The 16,690-nt window shown below is 38.7% G+C and overlaps 1 protein-coding gene across 5 annotated transcripts; it reads left to right on the top strand.

The window, feature by feature from the left end:
• Positions 1-1,402: 1,402 nt before the first annotated feature.
• On the top strand, positions 1,403-16,455 carry LOC103814121 (pancreatic lipase-related protein 2-like). 5 transcript variants are annotated; one of them, XM_030240862.2, is made up of 14 exons: positions 1,414-1,533; positions 3,800-3,886; positions 4,795-4,843; positions 5,955-6,109; positions 7,085-7,210; positions 8,040-8,174; positions 8,568-8,676; positions 9,421-9,540; positions 9,630-9,752; positions 11,966-12,081; positions 13,045-13,174; positions 13,789-13,900; positions 14,904-15,068; positions 16,253-16,455. In XM_030240862.2, the coding sequence occupies exons 3-14, from the start codon at positions 4,795-4,797 to the stop codon at positions 16,314-16,316; spliced, it is 1,404 nt and encodes a 467-aa protein (XP_030096722.1). In that variant the 5' UTR covers positions 1,414-1,533; positions 3,800-3,886; the 3' UTR covers positions 16,317-16,455. The 5 variants fall into 5 exon arrangements, with proteins under 5 accessions (XP_030096723.1, XP_030096722.1, XP_050832444.1 ...); XM_030240863.2 differs by lacking the exon at positions 3,800-3,886 and having other exon boundaries at positions 1,403-1,533; XM_009087626.4 differs by lacking the exon at positions 1,414-1,533 and having other exon boundaries at positions 3,632-3,886.
• The last annotated feature ends 235 nt before the right edge of the window (positions 16,456-16,690 follow it).

Below are 16,690 nucleotides of genomic sequence, written 5' to 3' on the forward strand. Positions count from 1 at the left end.
ATACAAACTTCAGATCTTACCCCATGTAAACCACAAAAAGACTTGGGCTTACATGAAAGTTCCAAATAAGTCATGCAACAACTGTTAGTTTAGATGGTATTAAAATACAAAGTAAATGGAACTTAACATTTGGTACTCTTTCTTTAGCTAAGTATTTTATTCTATGAGTCATCCCACTGGGATTGGCATCAATAAAAGTATTAGAAGCTGGATCATAAGAAAGGCACAGCAGATATAAATAACAATCCCTTTGTATCTTTTTAGCAGCCAAGCAGACTGGAATGAATAGAAAAATACTTGCTGGTATTTAAGATTTTTTAAATTCAAATTTGTTACAACTGATACATTGGAAAAGGTGACCTTTACATTCCTGTTACTATCTATAATATTCACACATTATTCATACACCCAAAACTGAATTATACACCCTGCAATGGGTGTAGATAGGCAGGTCCCTGCCCAGAAAATTTTTTCTCTAGATCAAGACTTGACAGTGGTGCAATTAAAATTGAGAGAGAAGAAAAAAAAATAAATAAAATGACCTGCCCTGAACAATAACTTGCCTGAATTATCCCTATTAAGCAATTTTGAATTGCAGGATATTATATGCACTGTACCTCATCATGTAAGATGATTACAGATGTTGCTAAAGAAGAGACATTTTAGGAGAGAATGCACAAAGCGGTGTTTTAGCTGCAGAAAGAACTTTCTTCCTCATTTGGCCACTTCATCTCTCACAAAAACACATTCATTAATAAAACTTTAGGACAGAAGGAATTTTCCTTGCTGGCTTTGGTAATAGAGAGCAAAATACTAATGTTCATCTTGTCCAGCCTGATGGAATAAACAATCATTTTTTTTATGTTGGCAGATAAGAGAAAAACAGAAGTCAGCCAAGAACAGAGATGAAGGTATGAATGTCATCTATGAAAAGAGGAGGATCATGGCAAAGGCAAACACAAAATGCCTTTTTCCTTTCCTTCCACCCTAGTAACAGGGGGCATAAAATGAAGCTGGCACTGCACAGCTGAAGAGAAAGGGAAGGAGATGATTCTCCTCCCAGATGCACGATTCCAAAGGGCTTGATACAGGATGCTGGGTGTGCTAGAGCTGTGCATCAGTTCAGGGACAGCTTGGTCAAGCTGAGGGATGAGAAACTCTCAAGCACTTCTAAGGGATGGAGAGTCAGCATTTTTTTGCTTGCTGCTTCCTACCCAGGTCCCAGATAATACCAAGGCAGTTAACCCCATTAAAGGGCAAAGATTTCTAGAAGACAACACAGAAGTGCTGACGTCTGACAATGCTGCTGAGCTATGAGCTTTCCTGGTATTAGCAAACTAGCATAGAAAACCCATTTCATGCCTGTCAGCTGGAGCAAATCCTCTGAGTAATTTGTTACATATATGGGAATACCTTGCTCTCCCAGTAACCTTGTCCTAAACACTGGAGGAGAGCTGTGCTGTCTCACTGGCTGCTGCAAGGCAGCAAGAACCTTCCTGAAGAGTCACTTCATGTGTTCTGAGAAAAGCCTGGGTAAGTTAAACTTCACTTGATGGTCAATATAGGCTGGAATTTATCTGTAAAAATTGCATAGCACACATTTTCACCTAGGATGTGAGAGAGTAGTGTCCTCATCTTGAGTAAAATCAAAAACCCTTTAAGATTTTGTTGTTTTAATTTTAACTTGGTGAAGTCACTGAATCTTGTAAGTGATCTGAAATCTGCACCACCAGATTGCAGTTGAGCTCAGGTATGGTTTGGGGCTACAATACCACGTTTGAGAAAGGCTTCTTAATGTAATGAGTTATTCACATTCCTTGACCTCCCCTGAGAACATAGGCACCAAAATATCCTGCACAGGTAAAATCTATTAATTCAAATTATTCCAGAATAATTTACTGAATCAACTAGATTCCCTAAGAAGTTTGAGCAACATGTTTGTGCAGTAAACTTTCCTTCTGAAGTGTGAAGAAATGTTGAGGATAGAATGAAATGAGGGTTTGGTCCAATATTATATATAACAGAATTAAATCAGAATACAAATTTTCTGTGGGGCCCTTAAATTTTAATGAATTGACCTTTATTTGTCTATGAATTCTTAATGATATAAAAAAAAAAAAAAGATTAAGTACTTCCAAATGTGATGCTTTATCAGAGATCTGAGTATACCACACATCACAGTTCTGAGTTCTGTTACCTATCACTGAAACCAGTTTGGTCCAGGATGCCCTAAGATAACTTTGAATCAGATTTTTTGTGGGGGCATCTTTTAAACACTTCTTCATTTTTCTCCTACTTATCTTCTGTGGGTAACTGGCTAATTGATCAATGTGCAACCCAACAAGAGACTTCAATGATGTGAGCAGAGAATAACACAATTTTAATGTGACTAATTCAACACTTTACTGGACTAACTTAGTCTTGAAAAGATGAATAGGAACTCCCTGAACTCCATATTAGCCTTGATTCTTAATTTTCTCTTAGGGACACAGAGTTGGAACCTATGTTTTTTTCTACAATATACAGCTGAAGAAATCAACCTTTCAAGGCTAGCTTTATATATATTAAATAAAAAAAAAAAAAAAAAAAAAAGGAAAACCTTGAAAATGCTTTTGTACCTAGCATTTGTAAGATTCACTTTAACCCAGTTCATATTTGTGTGTGCTAGATATGGAATAACTCATCAGTCAGTGGAAAGCATTATACCAAAAGGGAGTCTCCCTGTACACCCTTGTCTTAGGAGGTGTCAGTAGTCACCCTTAAAGGGTTTAGAATTAAAAGATGGAGATGCAGGTTTCTCATTTGTATCTACATAGAATTATAGAATCATTTAGGTTGGAGAAGCCCCACATACACCTACAGGAACAAAGATTTCTAGGAAAGTCTGATCAGAAACGTGAACATAATAGTATAACAACAATATAGTACTGTGTGAAATGACATCATTATCAAAACACTAAAAAATAAAATTACTGCAATTAATACAATTTAATTATGAAGATTCATGGTGATTGAATGTGGTGACAATCTGCCCCAGGAACTATTCTCCTCTCTTTAAAAGCGTTTCTGTCACCTTTTCAAAGAAAAGTCAGGTAATTCATCTGGTAGCAAAATTAGAGATAAGAGATCTACAAGATGAACAAATAACAAGTGACAGACTAAGCCATTTAATTTTTTTATCACTTTTCGTACTTCTTTCTGCATTTTCTCAAGTGACAGTTTGAACCGGGCAAATATATGCAAGCTCATCCTAAAACACCTTGTGTGTCTTCATGTTGCAACAGTAGACTTAGATATCAAACACAAATTTGAAAATTTTGCCTAAGACTGTAAGTTATTTAAGAGAAGGATCAGTTCCAGGAAGGATAGTTCTTCTGTCAAAACTGTGGGGTGGACTGGAAAGGATGGAGGCTCTGCCACTGCCATCAGTGTGATGTCACAATCTCAACTCAGCCTCGCACCAAGATGAGCGGCCCCACTTATCCTGAAAGGCCCTGGGTTTGTTCAATGTTTACATCACACTTCCCAGCAATTTTTAGCTTGAAAAATAATAAACAAAGGAGGACAATAACAGCCTGTTTGAAACTTTGCATTAAGTGGGTGGAGTCATGCAGCAACTGGTTGGACCTGGTTGGTGTTATCTAGGATGAAGGCTGACAGAGGGAGATCTCTTTTGGCATTACCCAACACAGCCACAGATGCAGCTGGGAATCCAAGCCTTGTGGAGCAGCAGAGGGTGAGCATCCCTCTGCCACGTGCCCTTGGAGGGCAGGCACAGAGCTGTCCTGCTTCTCTCCAGGCTCCTCAAAGAGCTTCTGCAAGGTTTGCCACGAGCAACGGAGAAGTTGACCCTGAGAAGTTGACCCTTGCTCTGAGCCTTGTCAAGGTAAAATGAGATGCACTGGAGCCAAGAACATCTAAGGAACTGAAATAAGGACCATGGTGATGAGGGATAGGGTATTTGGTGAGTGGCTGGAGAAAAGGAGATGGAAGCAGGACATGCTTGAGCCTGCACTTGGTTTCACAGGGATGAACTCTTTGCTCTGTGTGTTATGGATTCCAGGGGATGCAGGGCTCTGCCTGTGCAGCACTGGTTGGATGATCTGGGCATGACATTAGATTTTTTAAGAATTACCTATTTTCCTTTGAAGATAAGTTGCTCATGGTAGTAGTGAGACTGTACTTTCCCTGCTTCACCTTGGAGTATATGATGGGTTCCATTTACCCCTGTGCTTACCTACCAGCTGGTGATTAAGTGATCAGGCAGATGAGGGCTGATAAGCATGCATGACTGATAGCAGTGATCAAAATGAGTTTTCAAGACCCTCTGTATGATTTATAAGCACAAACCAAGTTTGTTCTTGGCTTGTTTTGTTTAAATGCAATCATTGATGGCAGTTCTGTGAGTAACTTTTCTATGAAATCCTAGGACAAATTTCACTCTGTAATACGTTGGTACAAGTCCTGTTAGAATTTAATTTGCATGCCCATAAACTGCAGCTCTACAGAGAAGAGAAGTTTCTGTTCATCAAAGACAGGAAGATGATTTTTAAGGATTCCTAAAGGATATCCTGATCATGCAAAATCTCCATGGCAAACAGAAATAATCCCAAAGCTATTTTCTTGAAACCTCACCATTTTTGAGGAGTTGCTTTTTTTGGATCTAACTCAGTAAATGACTGAAGTACTGAGTTTCAAGGGGTTTTAATGGGTTAAGGAACCCTTAGGTGAATTCCAGATTCTAATTTCAATTATGTTTGATTCTAATTTCAATTATGTTCTTATTCACTTCAGATGCTTGCAGTATGGATCACTACTCTTTTTCTTCTCAATGCAGCCAGAGGTGAGACATATAATGAATCAAGTCTATAAAGAGTAAAAATGATGTGCAGCTTACATCAGGATATCTATATTATAGAAAAAAACTGTTCATTGGAATGGATTTAACATCATTCTTCATTAGGACCACTGAGTCGAGTCATGTCATGTCATTTAACTCATTACTTTTTAACTCTGTAAAGGTTTTTGCAGCTAGTAAACAGAATGGGAATCAGAAAGGTATTTTTATATGCAAATTGATACTGAAATTCTTCAAGAACATTTCCTGCCCTCAACTCACTCATGGTAGCTACAACCCTGGTAATGAAAGCCTAGGCACCTACTCTTCACAGTGCCATGCAGAGAACAAGAAAATAATCTTGGTCCAAAATACCTCTTTAATGACAGGAAAGAATGGACTTTTCAATAGCAATAAGAATTTCTGGGGATTTCACAACTGTTCTGCTATAACAGTGTGGAAGGATGACAATTAATGGCAACACCCACATGTCATATTTGCACCATTACTGTAATAAAGGCACAATAGAAATTGTGAAACTGGTCCTTCAGGCACAGACCACACATCCTGAGGCCATGCTTTGCTTCTAGGCTTCCACTTAAATTCCACTTTATTGCTTCCACTAAAATCTTATGGTGATGAAAAAAATAAGGGAGGGTTTAATGTCCGTTGTGGAGCAAGCAGAAGTATCTATTTTAATGTTATGGTTTCTTTTTGCTCCCTCATGAGCTGTTGCACAAGAAATAACAATCTAGATAATCCCTGGACTTTAGGACTGATTTAAAGGACTACTCTGGGCTGACAGCAAAAGCTGATTTCTTCCCTGGATCAAGATTTGATTGTCTTCTTCCAAGGGCTGTGTTAACAATATGTTGAACCAAACACATCCTGAGCTCACCAGGCTGAGCTCCAGGCTCTGTTTGCAGCAGGAACCACTCCTGAAGTTCAAGTCCTCGCTGCTAACACCCAAGCACAACTGGGCCCCTTAATGAAAAAGGCTCAGAAGGGCCATCCCAATCCAAATCAGGCTTGTTTGGCTTTCCTGGTGTAAACCCTCTCCTGCCAGCTTTGTGTGCAGAACCTCTGACATTCCCATCTCTTTCTTTGTGCACCCCAGGAAGGGAAGTTTGCTACAAAAGGCTTGGATGCTTTTCAGACAGCCCCCCATGGGCTGGGATCCCAGGGAGACAACTGGCAGGTTTGCCCAGCTCTCCAGATGCTGTGAACACAAATTTCCTCCTTTACACCAGAGATAACATGGTGAAATACCAAGTAAGAAAATGCTTTGTTTTGAAATACTGACAGTGTACAATACATTCAATAAATTGTAGGGACAGTTTCTTTTTTCACAAATTTTGCTTGTATGACTGCTGGGAGAACCTCCAATTCTATATTCGACACATGATAATTTTCTTCTATCTTTTTTCCTTATCCTCACTTCAGCTCCCTAAGGAGCCAGGTATATTTACAACATATTAATCACAGTCCTCTAACACAAGTTATTACAGGTAAAAGGCTCCAGAATTAAGGGGTTTTATATAAATGGCAGCCACAATCAGTGGAGGTGTTTATTAAGTCACTTCAGAACAAGTCCAACTCCTCCAGCTGAGAGGGCCTATGAGTTTTAACAAATCAGTCTTTCACTGAAGGTGAGATGTCTGCTAATTAGTGCATGACATCCCCCTTTTAAGTCAACAAAACCATAACAAAAAATATGTAAGAGTTAGTACTCAGAATTTCCTTAAAAGAAAATAATGTCTTCTTTCTCAATACACACCAAAATACCTACAGCCTCTGAATTTGTAAGCCTGGTGGGCTTTCCCATGAAATATAAATGAAGTAATTAAGGTCTTATCTTCAAAGGAAAAAAGAAAGAAAAATAGGTATAGTTTCAAAGTCAAGGATATAATATCTTTCAGAAGATGCTATCTTTGCATTTCTATTGCCAAGTTTGATAAAATCTTGTACTTACATGGCATGTTGTTCCAGTATATCACAAAGCATTGTGCAGAAGATGCCAGTATCATCAGTTCAATTAACCAGAGGAAGTGAAGCATTTGTTGAAGTGATTAAATGACTAAATGAAACTTGAAAGGCAGTTTAGGAATGAGGAATAAGACCCATCTTTTTCAGGTCTAGAACTATGCCTTAATCATTGGGGCACTCTGCCCTTTATCAAAATGTACAGTGAGATGGAACAGTCACATCCTTGTTGTGCTTGTTGGTTGTTTGGTTCTCTTGGCACAGAAAATTTCAGCTACAAATCCTTCAACTATAAAAGCTTCGAATTTCCGAGCAGACAGGAAAACTCGATTCATTATCCACGGCCACCTTGCCGGTGCAGATCTCCCCTGGATAACAAGCATCTGCAGGGTAGGTACAACTATTTTTAATAGTCATTCTGCTTGTATTTGAAAGTCTAAATATCCACATCTGGCTTAAAATTCCCATGTAAAATTTGCACCTCTTGTTAATTCAGGGAGCACCAAAGTCAGAATGAAGCCTGGTTCCACATGACCACTGGCTAGGAGTATAGTGCACTTCAGCCTTCTCCTTAATGCCCTTTTGCTGCATTCACCTCCACAGGGAAAGCTATAATAAATTGATTTTTCAATTCTTTGCCAATAATAAAGGGGAAAAAAAGAGTGAGTTTTCTCACCTCAGCAAAAGGTCACAATAAACGTGTCAGTTTGAGTGACACATTTGATCTAATAAAACCAAAAGGCTTTGTTCAGCAGATTGGTTTCATTCTACTCTGGCACATTTCAAAAATGAAATTGTTTCAGAATAAAATACAAATCAGAAAGTTCTATTGGCAGAAGTGTCTAAATAGAATATTTTGTTTATAATCTATGAACTTCAGGGCTGAACAATTCAAGCAGAAATTTGAGAATTCTTTTAGATGATCCAAGCATAAAAATTTTGAAGAATAAAGCTTAGACCTATTTTGGTAACAGGGGTACTGTCATTAAGAGAAGTTGGTACCTTAGAGCCAACCAAGGCATTTGGAATGGAAAAAGAGCTGAAGGAAGCTTGTGAGTGTCCTCTAATCACTGGTTCCACTCTGCCTCCTTGTGTTGATCTTCAGCATCAGTAGGAATTACTAGAGATCTGTCATCACCAGTCACACAAACAAAACAAAATACAGTTTACAACTGTAATTAATGCCTGTTCCCTTCTCTGTTCTTTTCCTGTTCACCAGTTCATGTTTCACTCTGAAGATGTGAACTGCATTTTGACAGACTGGAGGGGTGGCTCCAGTGGTCTGTACACGGACGCCGTCAATAACGTCCGCATTGTGGGGGCCGAGCTGGAGTACCTGGTGAACTTCCTCGAGGTAAAAAATATCCCTGGAATGTGAACAGTCCCCATAAAGGGCATGCTCAGAGTGGCACCTTTAGGTTTGATTCAATAGGGCCAGGAAGAACAAGAAGTACCCAGTAAAGCAGGTCCAAATGTTATAGAAGGGCTCTAATCCCGCACAAATGAAAATACTTGCTTTAGTGTCATAACCGATTTTGAAAACCTAACATGAAATTTCAGCAGTTCAAAAGGTTTGAAAATCTGAAATTAAAAATTAAATTCCCTAGGTTTAGTGTATCAGGATAAGATGGAACACTCATCTCCACTGCCCAGTGACCTGGCCATGTCTTGGCACTGCATGGGGACATGCTACAGTGTCACTTGAATACTCACACCGGTTTTTTCTCCTTTCCATAAACCTTCCCAGAAAGAGTATGGCTACTCTCCTGCCAACATCCATTTCATCGGCCACAGCCTTGGAGCACATGTTGCAGGGGAGGCAGGGAGGAGGAAGCCTGGCATTGGAAGAATAACAGGTACTGCAGTTATTTCAGCTGATAAAACTTTATATTTTTACTCAGCTTAAAGAGAACTGAAGAATGATTGCTGCTTTATAAAAATACAATACAGAATGCAATGTGCTACTTTGTCATAAATAACAGTCTCCATCCAGCATGGTGGCATACAAGTCTTGACACAGTCACACACTGCTTTTTTTTAAAACCTCACTATTTTCTGCTTTCCTTCTCTCCCAATCAGTTCTTTTCTCGGCAGAGGCATTGCTTTGTCTAAGCCATGCACACAGTGAGCAGTCACACAAGCAATTCAGGGAAGCTGTGGTCAAAGCTGTGTTTCTTTATCTCCAAAGAGACCTCGCTGACACTGAAGTGAAGGGATACCGATTTCAACCAAGATATTCTGGAAATAAAAATAGACTTCTTGCCAAATAAAAATGCATAAATAAATCTACATGTTCAGAGTAACAGATGAAGATTTCATATTTTTCAATAAAATGATGAAAAATCCCCAATAAAGCAAATATCTTCTTATATCACTATTCCCAAAAGTAAGCCAAGCAGCCATCAGCATTTTACTGTGCTGCAATCCCTTCAGTCAGTTTTCTATTAATACCCTGCCTGTTTTTCTAGCTGCGGACCACAAAATGGAATTTTTTTAATGTAAAGGCAGAAATGTAATTGTATATATAGCATGCATAACCTGTGTGTGGTGATATACATATAGTATTATTTACTCAATCAGATGTATCTCCATTCATTTAGGTTTGGATCCAGCTGGGCCCCTTTTCCAGTACACTCCCACAATGGTTAGGCTGGATCCTTCAGATGCAAAATTTGTTGATATAATTCACACTCATGCCGGTCATCTTTTCTTTGACTTTGGTAAGTTTTCATTGAAGGGCTGCCATTGGCACACAGGTTGGCTACAGAACACCTGGGATTGATCTGCCAGGATCCATTGTGCATTTCAGCTCCAGGGATTCTTCAGACTTGTGGCCACCTGGATTTTTACCCAAATGGTGGGAAGAAGATGCCAGGATGCAAGCAGCTTCGTGTGCCTCCTGCAACTCGGGATATCAACGACCTGATGAGAGGTAAATACATGTTAAAGAAGTAATACTTCTTTATAAGTTACAGGTAGAAACAAAGGCTAGGATAAGGTAAGACCTTTATATAGCTCAGATTTGGAACAGGGAGACAATGCTCAAAAATGGAACAGTTAAAGCCACCTCTGAAATACCCTCCAATTTTCTTTTGTACTAAACAAGACAAATTCTAGATGAAAACTTCAGTTAAACATCCAAAATTGTGCATCACAAACTTTCTAAGAGCCTGCCACTGTGCTGACAGGCTGAACTCAGTGGGAATTCTTCATATGAAGGACTGGTTAAATTTCATCCATGGATAATCCAGAAATTAGTATTTTAAAATCTGAGCTCTTCTTCTCCCGAGGAAGATATTACTCCCAATATTAGTGGGATTCATGCATGCCATCAAGCTTTAGTCTCTTCAAAGGAAACAGTCCAAGGTCAGAAATATTAAAGATGATAAAATGACTGCTCCATTAGTAGTTCTTCAAAGAAAGTTGGACAGTTAATCAGAATTACCCTGGGATGCAGTACAATAGATCCACAAAATCCTGTCCTACAGAAATGAGAACATCTGTTATTCACAGCTAAATGGTTTGAAATCCCTACCACTAGTTAAATAATTTGCTTTCAAAAATTCTCTCCCTTAGAACTGGTCAAGAATTTAGTAACAAAGAGAACTGAAATCTGGCTGGGCTCAAAGTCACTAGGAACAAAAACACTTTCCAATTGGAATGCATAAAAATTTAAATTAAAAAATTCGGCATTTAAATTAAAAAATTCAATCTTTTTCCAGAGACATTTCACAAGGCTCTTTGCAATGTTTTGTCATGAAGGAGAAACTCAACTCTATTGAACACAAGCAGATGGAGTTGATTGTTCAAGGAGCTCTTAAAAATAGAGACAGCCTTACCTCCCTCTTCTGGTTAAACCTTACTTTGTTTGGTAACCTCTCTATTGTTTGCTAATGTTTACATTTATGTAGTGGTTTTATGCATGAAGTGCTTTAGAAATAATATTTAGTGACTTTTTCCCTACAGTTTTTGATGCAGTAGAAAGACTATAGGTGTTAAGTGAATTTGCACTAACATAAATTGAGCCAGCTGTAAGAGCTGAGGGTTTAAAAGCACAAACCCTTCTGAATTAAAGAAGAAGCCACTAAGAAAACATACTCAGGAAGCCTTGATGATGCAGATTATTTCCAAGAAAAACAGACAACAAGTACTTTTCAGAGAGATTTTAGCGTGGGAGTTCTTTTCTTTCTTTATGGAAGGAACAAAGTGTCAACTGGTCAACACCAGCTGGTCTATCTTTAAGATGAATAAACATTGCCATTGGGGAAAATTTTGATTTCACTACAACCTGTGCTAGCTTGCAACTACTTCAGTGCCTCCCAGACTTCCCTCTGTGGTTTGGTGAGCCCCCACCACATGCTGAAGTGGAAAAAAGCCCATTTTTATACAAACAACCTAACTTTAGTTTATGGATTTTTGATATAGGAGAGACCTCGGAATCAAGGAAGACAACATTTGCTATAACGAACATGTAAATATAACCCAAATAGCACTTCCTTCTTTCTTTACTGGCTGCTTATAATTTCAGTCTGATGGGGGAAAGTACTTATTTCAAAGAGTTCTGAGAAAATCAAGGACACACTGCCAAATATCCTGCTTTTCAGAGGATTTCACAGAATTGCTATCAAATGACTGCAGATTTTCTCGTGCTTAAAAACACCAAAAGCCACTGAATTGATAATAATTGCTAAAATTACCTTCAATTCTAGAAATTAGTGGAAACTATGTTTTTACAGAATACCATTTTGTGATAACTGTAAGAAAAGGGAAACTACTTCACTGTAACTACTGTATGCTTTACAAAAACTGTAGCTATGAAATATTCCAGTCTTTGAAATATCAAGGGGGAACACTTCCAAATGCTTCTTGTTTCGCCCTGTGCACCTCCACCTCTGTTAAAAACTACCTCTTTCCAACAGAAATTAATATATGTAGGCATAAGTACACTGTCTTACTACAAAACCAATAATTCCCAATGTAAATGTCTTTTAATCACTGCTATTTCTTTTACCTGAGACATCACTATATGTGCAAGTGCTTTTGAGGAAAAGAGACCCTAAAATGTTTCTTTGGCATGGACTTAATGTATTATTTTAATCACTTTTTACCTGTTTTTTGTTTGCTTGTTTGGTTTTTTTTCCCCAGCATACAGATCTTTTGGATGTGGACATAAAAGAAGTCTCAGGTATTATGCTGAGAGCATCATCACTCCAAATGGATTTGTTGGGTACCAGTGTGACACATACCGAGAGTTTGTGTTGGTAAGTACCAGGTCTGGATTTACCTGAGGGCCTACAGCCCTGCCCTTCTTCTTTTAAGAGTTCCTGGGACAAGTTCCACACTTGGGATCACGGAATGTGGGCACAGGGGACATTCAGAACCACTGGCTACCTTCATTCAGACCATACCAAACCCAAGCAATTTCACAATGGAGAAGGGATGATGATCATTTTGCCTTTTTTTCATCAAATGCACAATTAGCCAAAGGTCCACAAATACCAGTTTGAACAGAACTTCCCACATATCAATACTGAACTACCTAAACACAGCAGAGCTATTTTTTCTGACTGCAATGAATCTGCTTTCATGCTTATCTGTTTTACCTTTTTTAAAATGGATGTCAAGGTCTTGATCTGATTGTCTGATCTATGTAGGTAGATTGAATTAATTGAGGCTCTGCATGGGAATAAAGGATAAAGAGCTGAGAGAACAAATCCCAAATGGAAAGCCCAACCTTCCAAAATTCCTAAATTCCAGTATTCCTAAACATAAATATTTTTACCATATGAGTGAGATATTCAGCCAGACCCACTTGGAAATGTTGTTATCCATCCTATAACCATCAGAAAACCTTCCAGTGGACCCTATGAAAGATGAATATATTACCTGGATTTTACAGATCAAGTAGCAAGGCACAACACTCTTTATGGCATTTACTTATGGTCCCTGCAAGACCACAAGGAATTAGGCCAGATGTCCAACCTGTTTCTCTCTGATTTTCAATGAGAAGAAATAAGATGACTGACCACCTCAATTCCTTTTTCAACCACAATGATACAAACTGAAGATATGATCTGAACTGAGAAGCAAGGACCTATAAAAACCCAAGCCAACAAGCAAATAAAAAACTGGGAAAAAGCTGAAATACCCTAATTTTCTAAAATTCAAGAAGTTAGATTTAAACAGATGATATCTTATAACACACATTTTTATTTTCCCCCCAGGGAGACTGCTTTCCATGTCCAGAAGAAGGATGCCCACTGATGGGTCATTATGCTGATAAGTTTTTACATAAAACTGAAAAAGAAGAGCAAAAAGTTTATTTAAACACAGGGCCCTCCCCTCCATATGCTCGTAAGTGCTCATTTTGTGGTGTATTCTAAAATGGCAATGAATTATGTGTGAAAAAGGACCTTCCACTTCTGCAGAGCTGCTGCAGTTAATGAGCTGCACTCAATAAAACATCTAGAATTTTAGGTGTTAGGAACATGCAGTACCAGCATTATTTTGGAAAGCTGAGATAATTGTAAAAACAGATCAAATGATGCTAACCTTTGGGTTAAACTTGGTTATTACATAATGGCTTAAAAAATTCCATAAAGTTGAAACCAGGAGGAATTTTATGCTGGAAATGCATAATTTCAAATTTTTAATTGTTGCATTGTTTTTATTGGCAAAATTTATAAAACTGGAGCATTTCAGGATATTTTTGCCAAGCCCATCAAGTAAAAATGGCAAGGAGCAATAAGAAATACAGTTTTAGTTGTGCTTAGTGTAGAAACAGCCACAGGACTGGGGAAATAGTAAAATTAATAAATGAACTGCAATTTATCACAGTTGTTTTTTGCTTATAAGTGTGTTTGTGCAATCCTTTTCTCTCTCTTAGAGACACTGAAACATATAAGAAATTTAACCCTTAGGAAAGGAATCTCCTTACAACTGTAATCCATTTGATTTTGCTTCCCAAGGCTGGCGAAAAGAGATACACGTCAAAGTATGTGCAACAGAAACCATGAAGGGAAATATAGATGTAGCCTTGACTGGAACTAATGGGTTCAGAAAAAAATACACCATTGACAAGTAAGTTTAATGTGGCTGTTGGAAACATGGCTCTATCACTGTTAGCACATGGAATGTATACACAGCTTTTTTTACATGTGTCACCTTGTTCTGTGTGGTCTGGGATTTACACTGTAGCCAATAAGTGGTGGAAGATCCCTGTGCTGCAGACTGTGGTAAAAATCTGTTTGCTGGTCCCTCTTGCTCTGTATTTTCTTTTGTTTTCTGAGGTTGATGTTAGCATAGCAAAGTGAGCAAGAGCTCTGTGGCTGCTGCTGGACTCACACATGATTTGGTGATCTCTGAGAATACAAAGAGGTCAGTGATGTACAGTCACCCAATTATCCCCTCCTCTGGGGAATATGTGAATAAGAAAGTTGCAGCTCACCCAAGAATTGTGCTGGAATATGGGATGCCTGTCCACTCAGCCTGGCCTTTTCCAGTAAATGTGAATTTAAATCTCAATAAATAGATGCTGGTTAGCAACCCAGCTTCAATATTACAAAACCAACCTCCTCATGTCTGAACACAGCCTCATTACTGGTCTGTACCAGGAGAACCTTTGGCTACAAATACACCACTGCAGCAATAAACCCACAGATAATTTCAACGTCAATGTCACATTGCAGTGTGTGTTTTGTTAGCGTGAACAGTGATAGCACAAGAGGCACAAATGTAAACTATAATTTTCAATTTCCTTCATGGTTGAGAGCAACCAGAAACACTGAGAGAACTTTTTGACTTGGATTTATTTGAAGATAGATCTTATTTTTCAAAAGTAATGTATTGAATAAATCATGGTGATACTGACGAAGGCTGAGTTGATATCTGTTTTCATCCTGAAAGGCACAGGAATTTCAGCAAATCTATTTTAAAAGCTCATAAAATTCTAGTAGTAGTACTGAAAGCCCCAAGTCTCATGGTACCCCTCAGCTCATCTCCCTTATTCCCTATAGTCAAGTTTTCTTTTCCCCCTCATCTGTGTAGAACATTGAGCATCACTTCTGTGCTTTTCTTTTGGCAGGGGAACTTTCAAACCTGGCAACACATACTTGAACTACATTGATACAGAAATTTCTGGGAACATTTCAAAAGTTGAGTTTCTCTGGAAAAAGCAACTAGGTCATGCAGACAGAGGCTGCATGGGAGCTGAAGAAGTCAGAATAATATCTGGGGAAAATGGGACTATGTAAGTACATAATCTAATGATGTAAAGGTAGAAGTTTTTCTCCTAAATTGCAGTTTCATGTGCCCAGCTCTCCATTGGCACAGAGCACAGCTCACAAAAACGCTCTGCAGAGTTCAACCCTGTACCTGCCTGGGCAGGGTGCTTCATGCTGAGCCAATGGGCCTGGCAGTCACTGCCATCTGCAGGACATTAGATACACTTCTGAACATACCTCTTGTTTAGTTTTAACCAAAATTAATCCAGTTTATGCATCCACCTTAATGGATTCTTTGCTTCTTTTCTGCTCAGGTCGGGATTAAATCACTAGACTGTATTTCTTGTTCAGACTCAGATGTTTATTAGTTCTTATATATGTTATAGTCTCACAAGCTGTGAGGTCTACAGTACTTTATTCTAACAAGGTAAAAAATGGCAATGTAGCTCTCCCAACAAGGTATTGGGAGATAAACTGTCCAATTAAGAAATAACACCTAAATTATTTTTACTTTCAACTCAATAACCAACCATCCGTGCCCACAATATGGACTTTTTTATCCAATTACACAAAACCACCCAAACCCATGGAGAAGAAGGAGAAGAAGGAAAAGAAGGAGAAGAAGAAGGTGAAGAAGAAAGACCAGCCTCCACCTGAAAACCTCCATCTTGCTTTATATTTATTACTGTATTCTAAACCCTTAAACTCTAAGTTTTTCACCATGTGATATTACACACTTCTATTCAAACTCCACACCCACAATCCCAGTTCTACCATTTTTGGAAGTCTTCTCCATGGCCTCAGGTCAAATGTAGTGTTAATTTGGGAGTCAGTGCCTGTCAGCACAGAAATTCTGAAATTCTCAGCATCCAGGGTTCCAACACACCCCACTCTATCATGTAAAACGAAGTGTGGTAAGTGGGAGAAATAGAGGGAGCAATTCCCTTCAAAAGCATTCTCCTGCCCCAAATAAAAATGCTAAGGGAACCTGATAAAAAAGGCAAACACATCCTCAAAGTTAATAATTAGTCATGAACTAGTAAGTCTTAAAAAAAATTTATAACACACTCTTTGTTCTCAGTCTACTGGAACTTATGCTTTGGCCTAACATGAAATAAAAACAGGGTTTATATTGATTATGTTGGCCAGCTGATACCAAAATGTCCTATTTTACTGACAAATATTTCCTTAAACTCTCCCCCCTTCCCAGGTCTGTGTTCTGTGGGTGTGGAACTGTGCAGCCCAGCATGTGGCAAGCCCTGGCTCTTTGCTGAGGGCCAGGAATGCCCAACCCTCGCCAGCTACAAGAGGACACTGCAGTCAACAACAAAGGATTAACAAGGCTCCCTCAACAGACTTGGAGAAATTTGTCCAGCACTCTATAGAAGCTCAATTTCCAAGTTAGTGCTGTAACCTTTTCTCCATGCAGGGAGTTCACTCCTGTGAACTATGGTTACAAAGACAGAAAACACATATGTTACGAATAACCAGCTGGACTCTTTTCTATACCTGAATCAGGCACCTCCTTCATCAAAACTGACTGAGGAACTTGAATTTTCTGGCAGACTTCAATAAGAAACTATTTCCTCTTTGCCAGTGAAACTGAATTTTCCACCTCTGCTTTGCCTTAGTGAAAATGCTGAAGTCA

This window comes from Serinus canaria, chromosome 6 (assembly GCF_022539315.1).
Source record: "Serinus canaria isolate serCan28SL12 chromosome 6, serCan2020, whole genome shotgun sequence".
NCBI classification, from domain to species: domain Eukaryota; kingdom Metazoa; phylum Chordata; class Aves; order Passeriformes; family Fringillidae; genus Serinus; species Serinus canaria.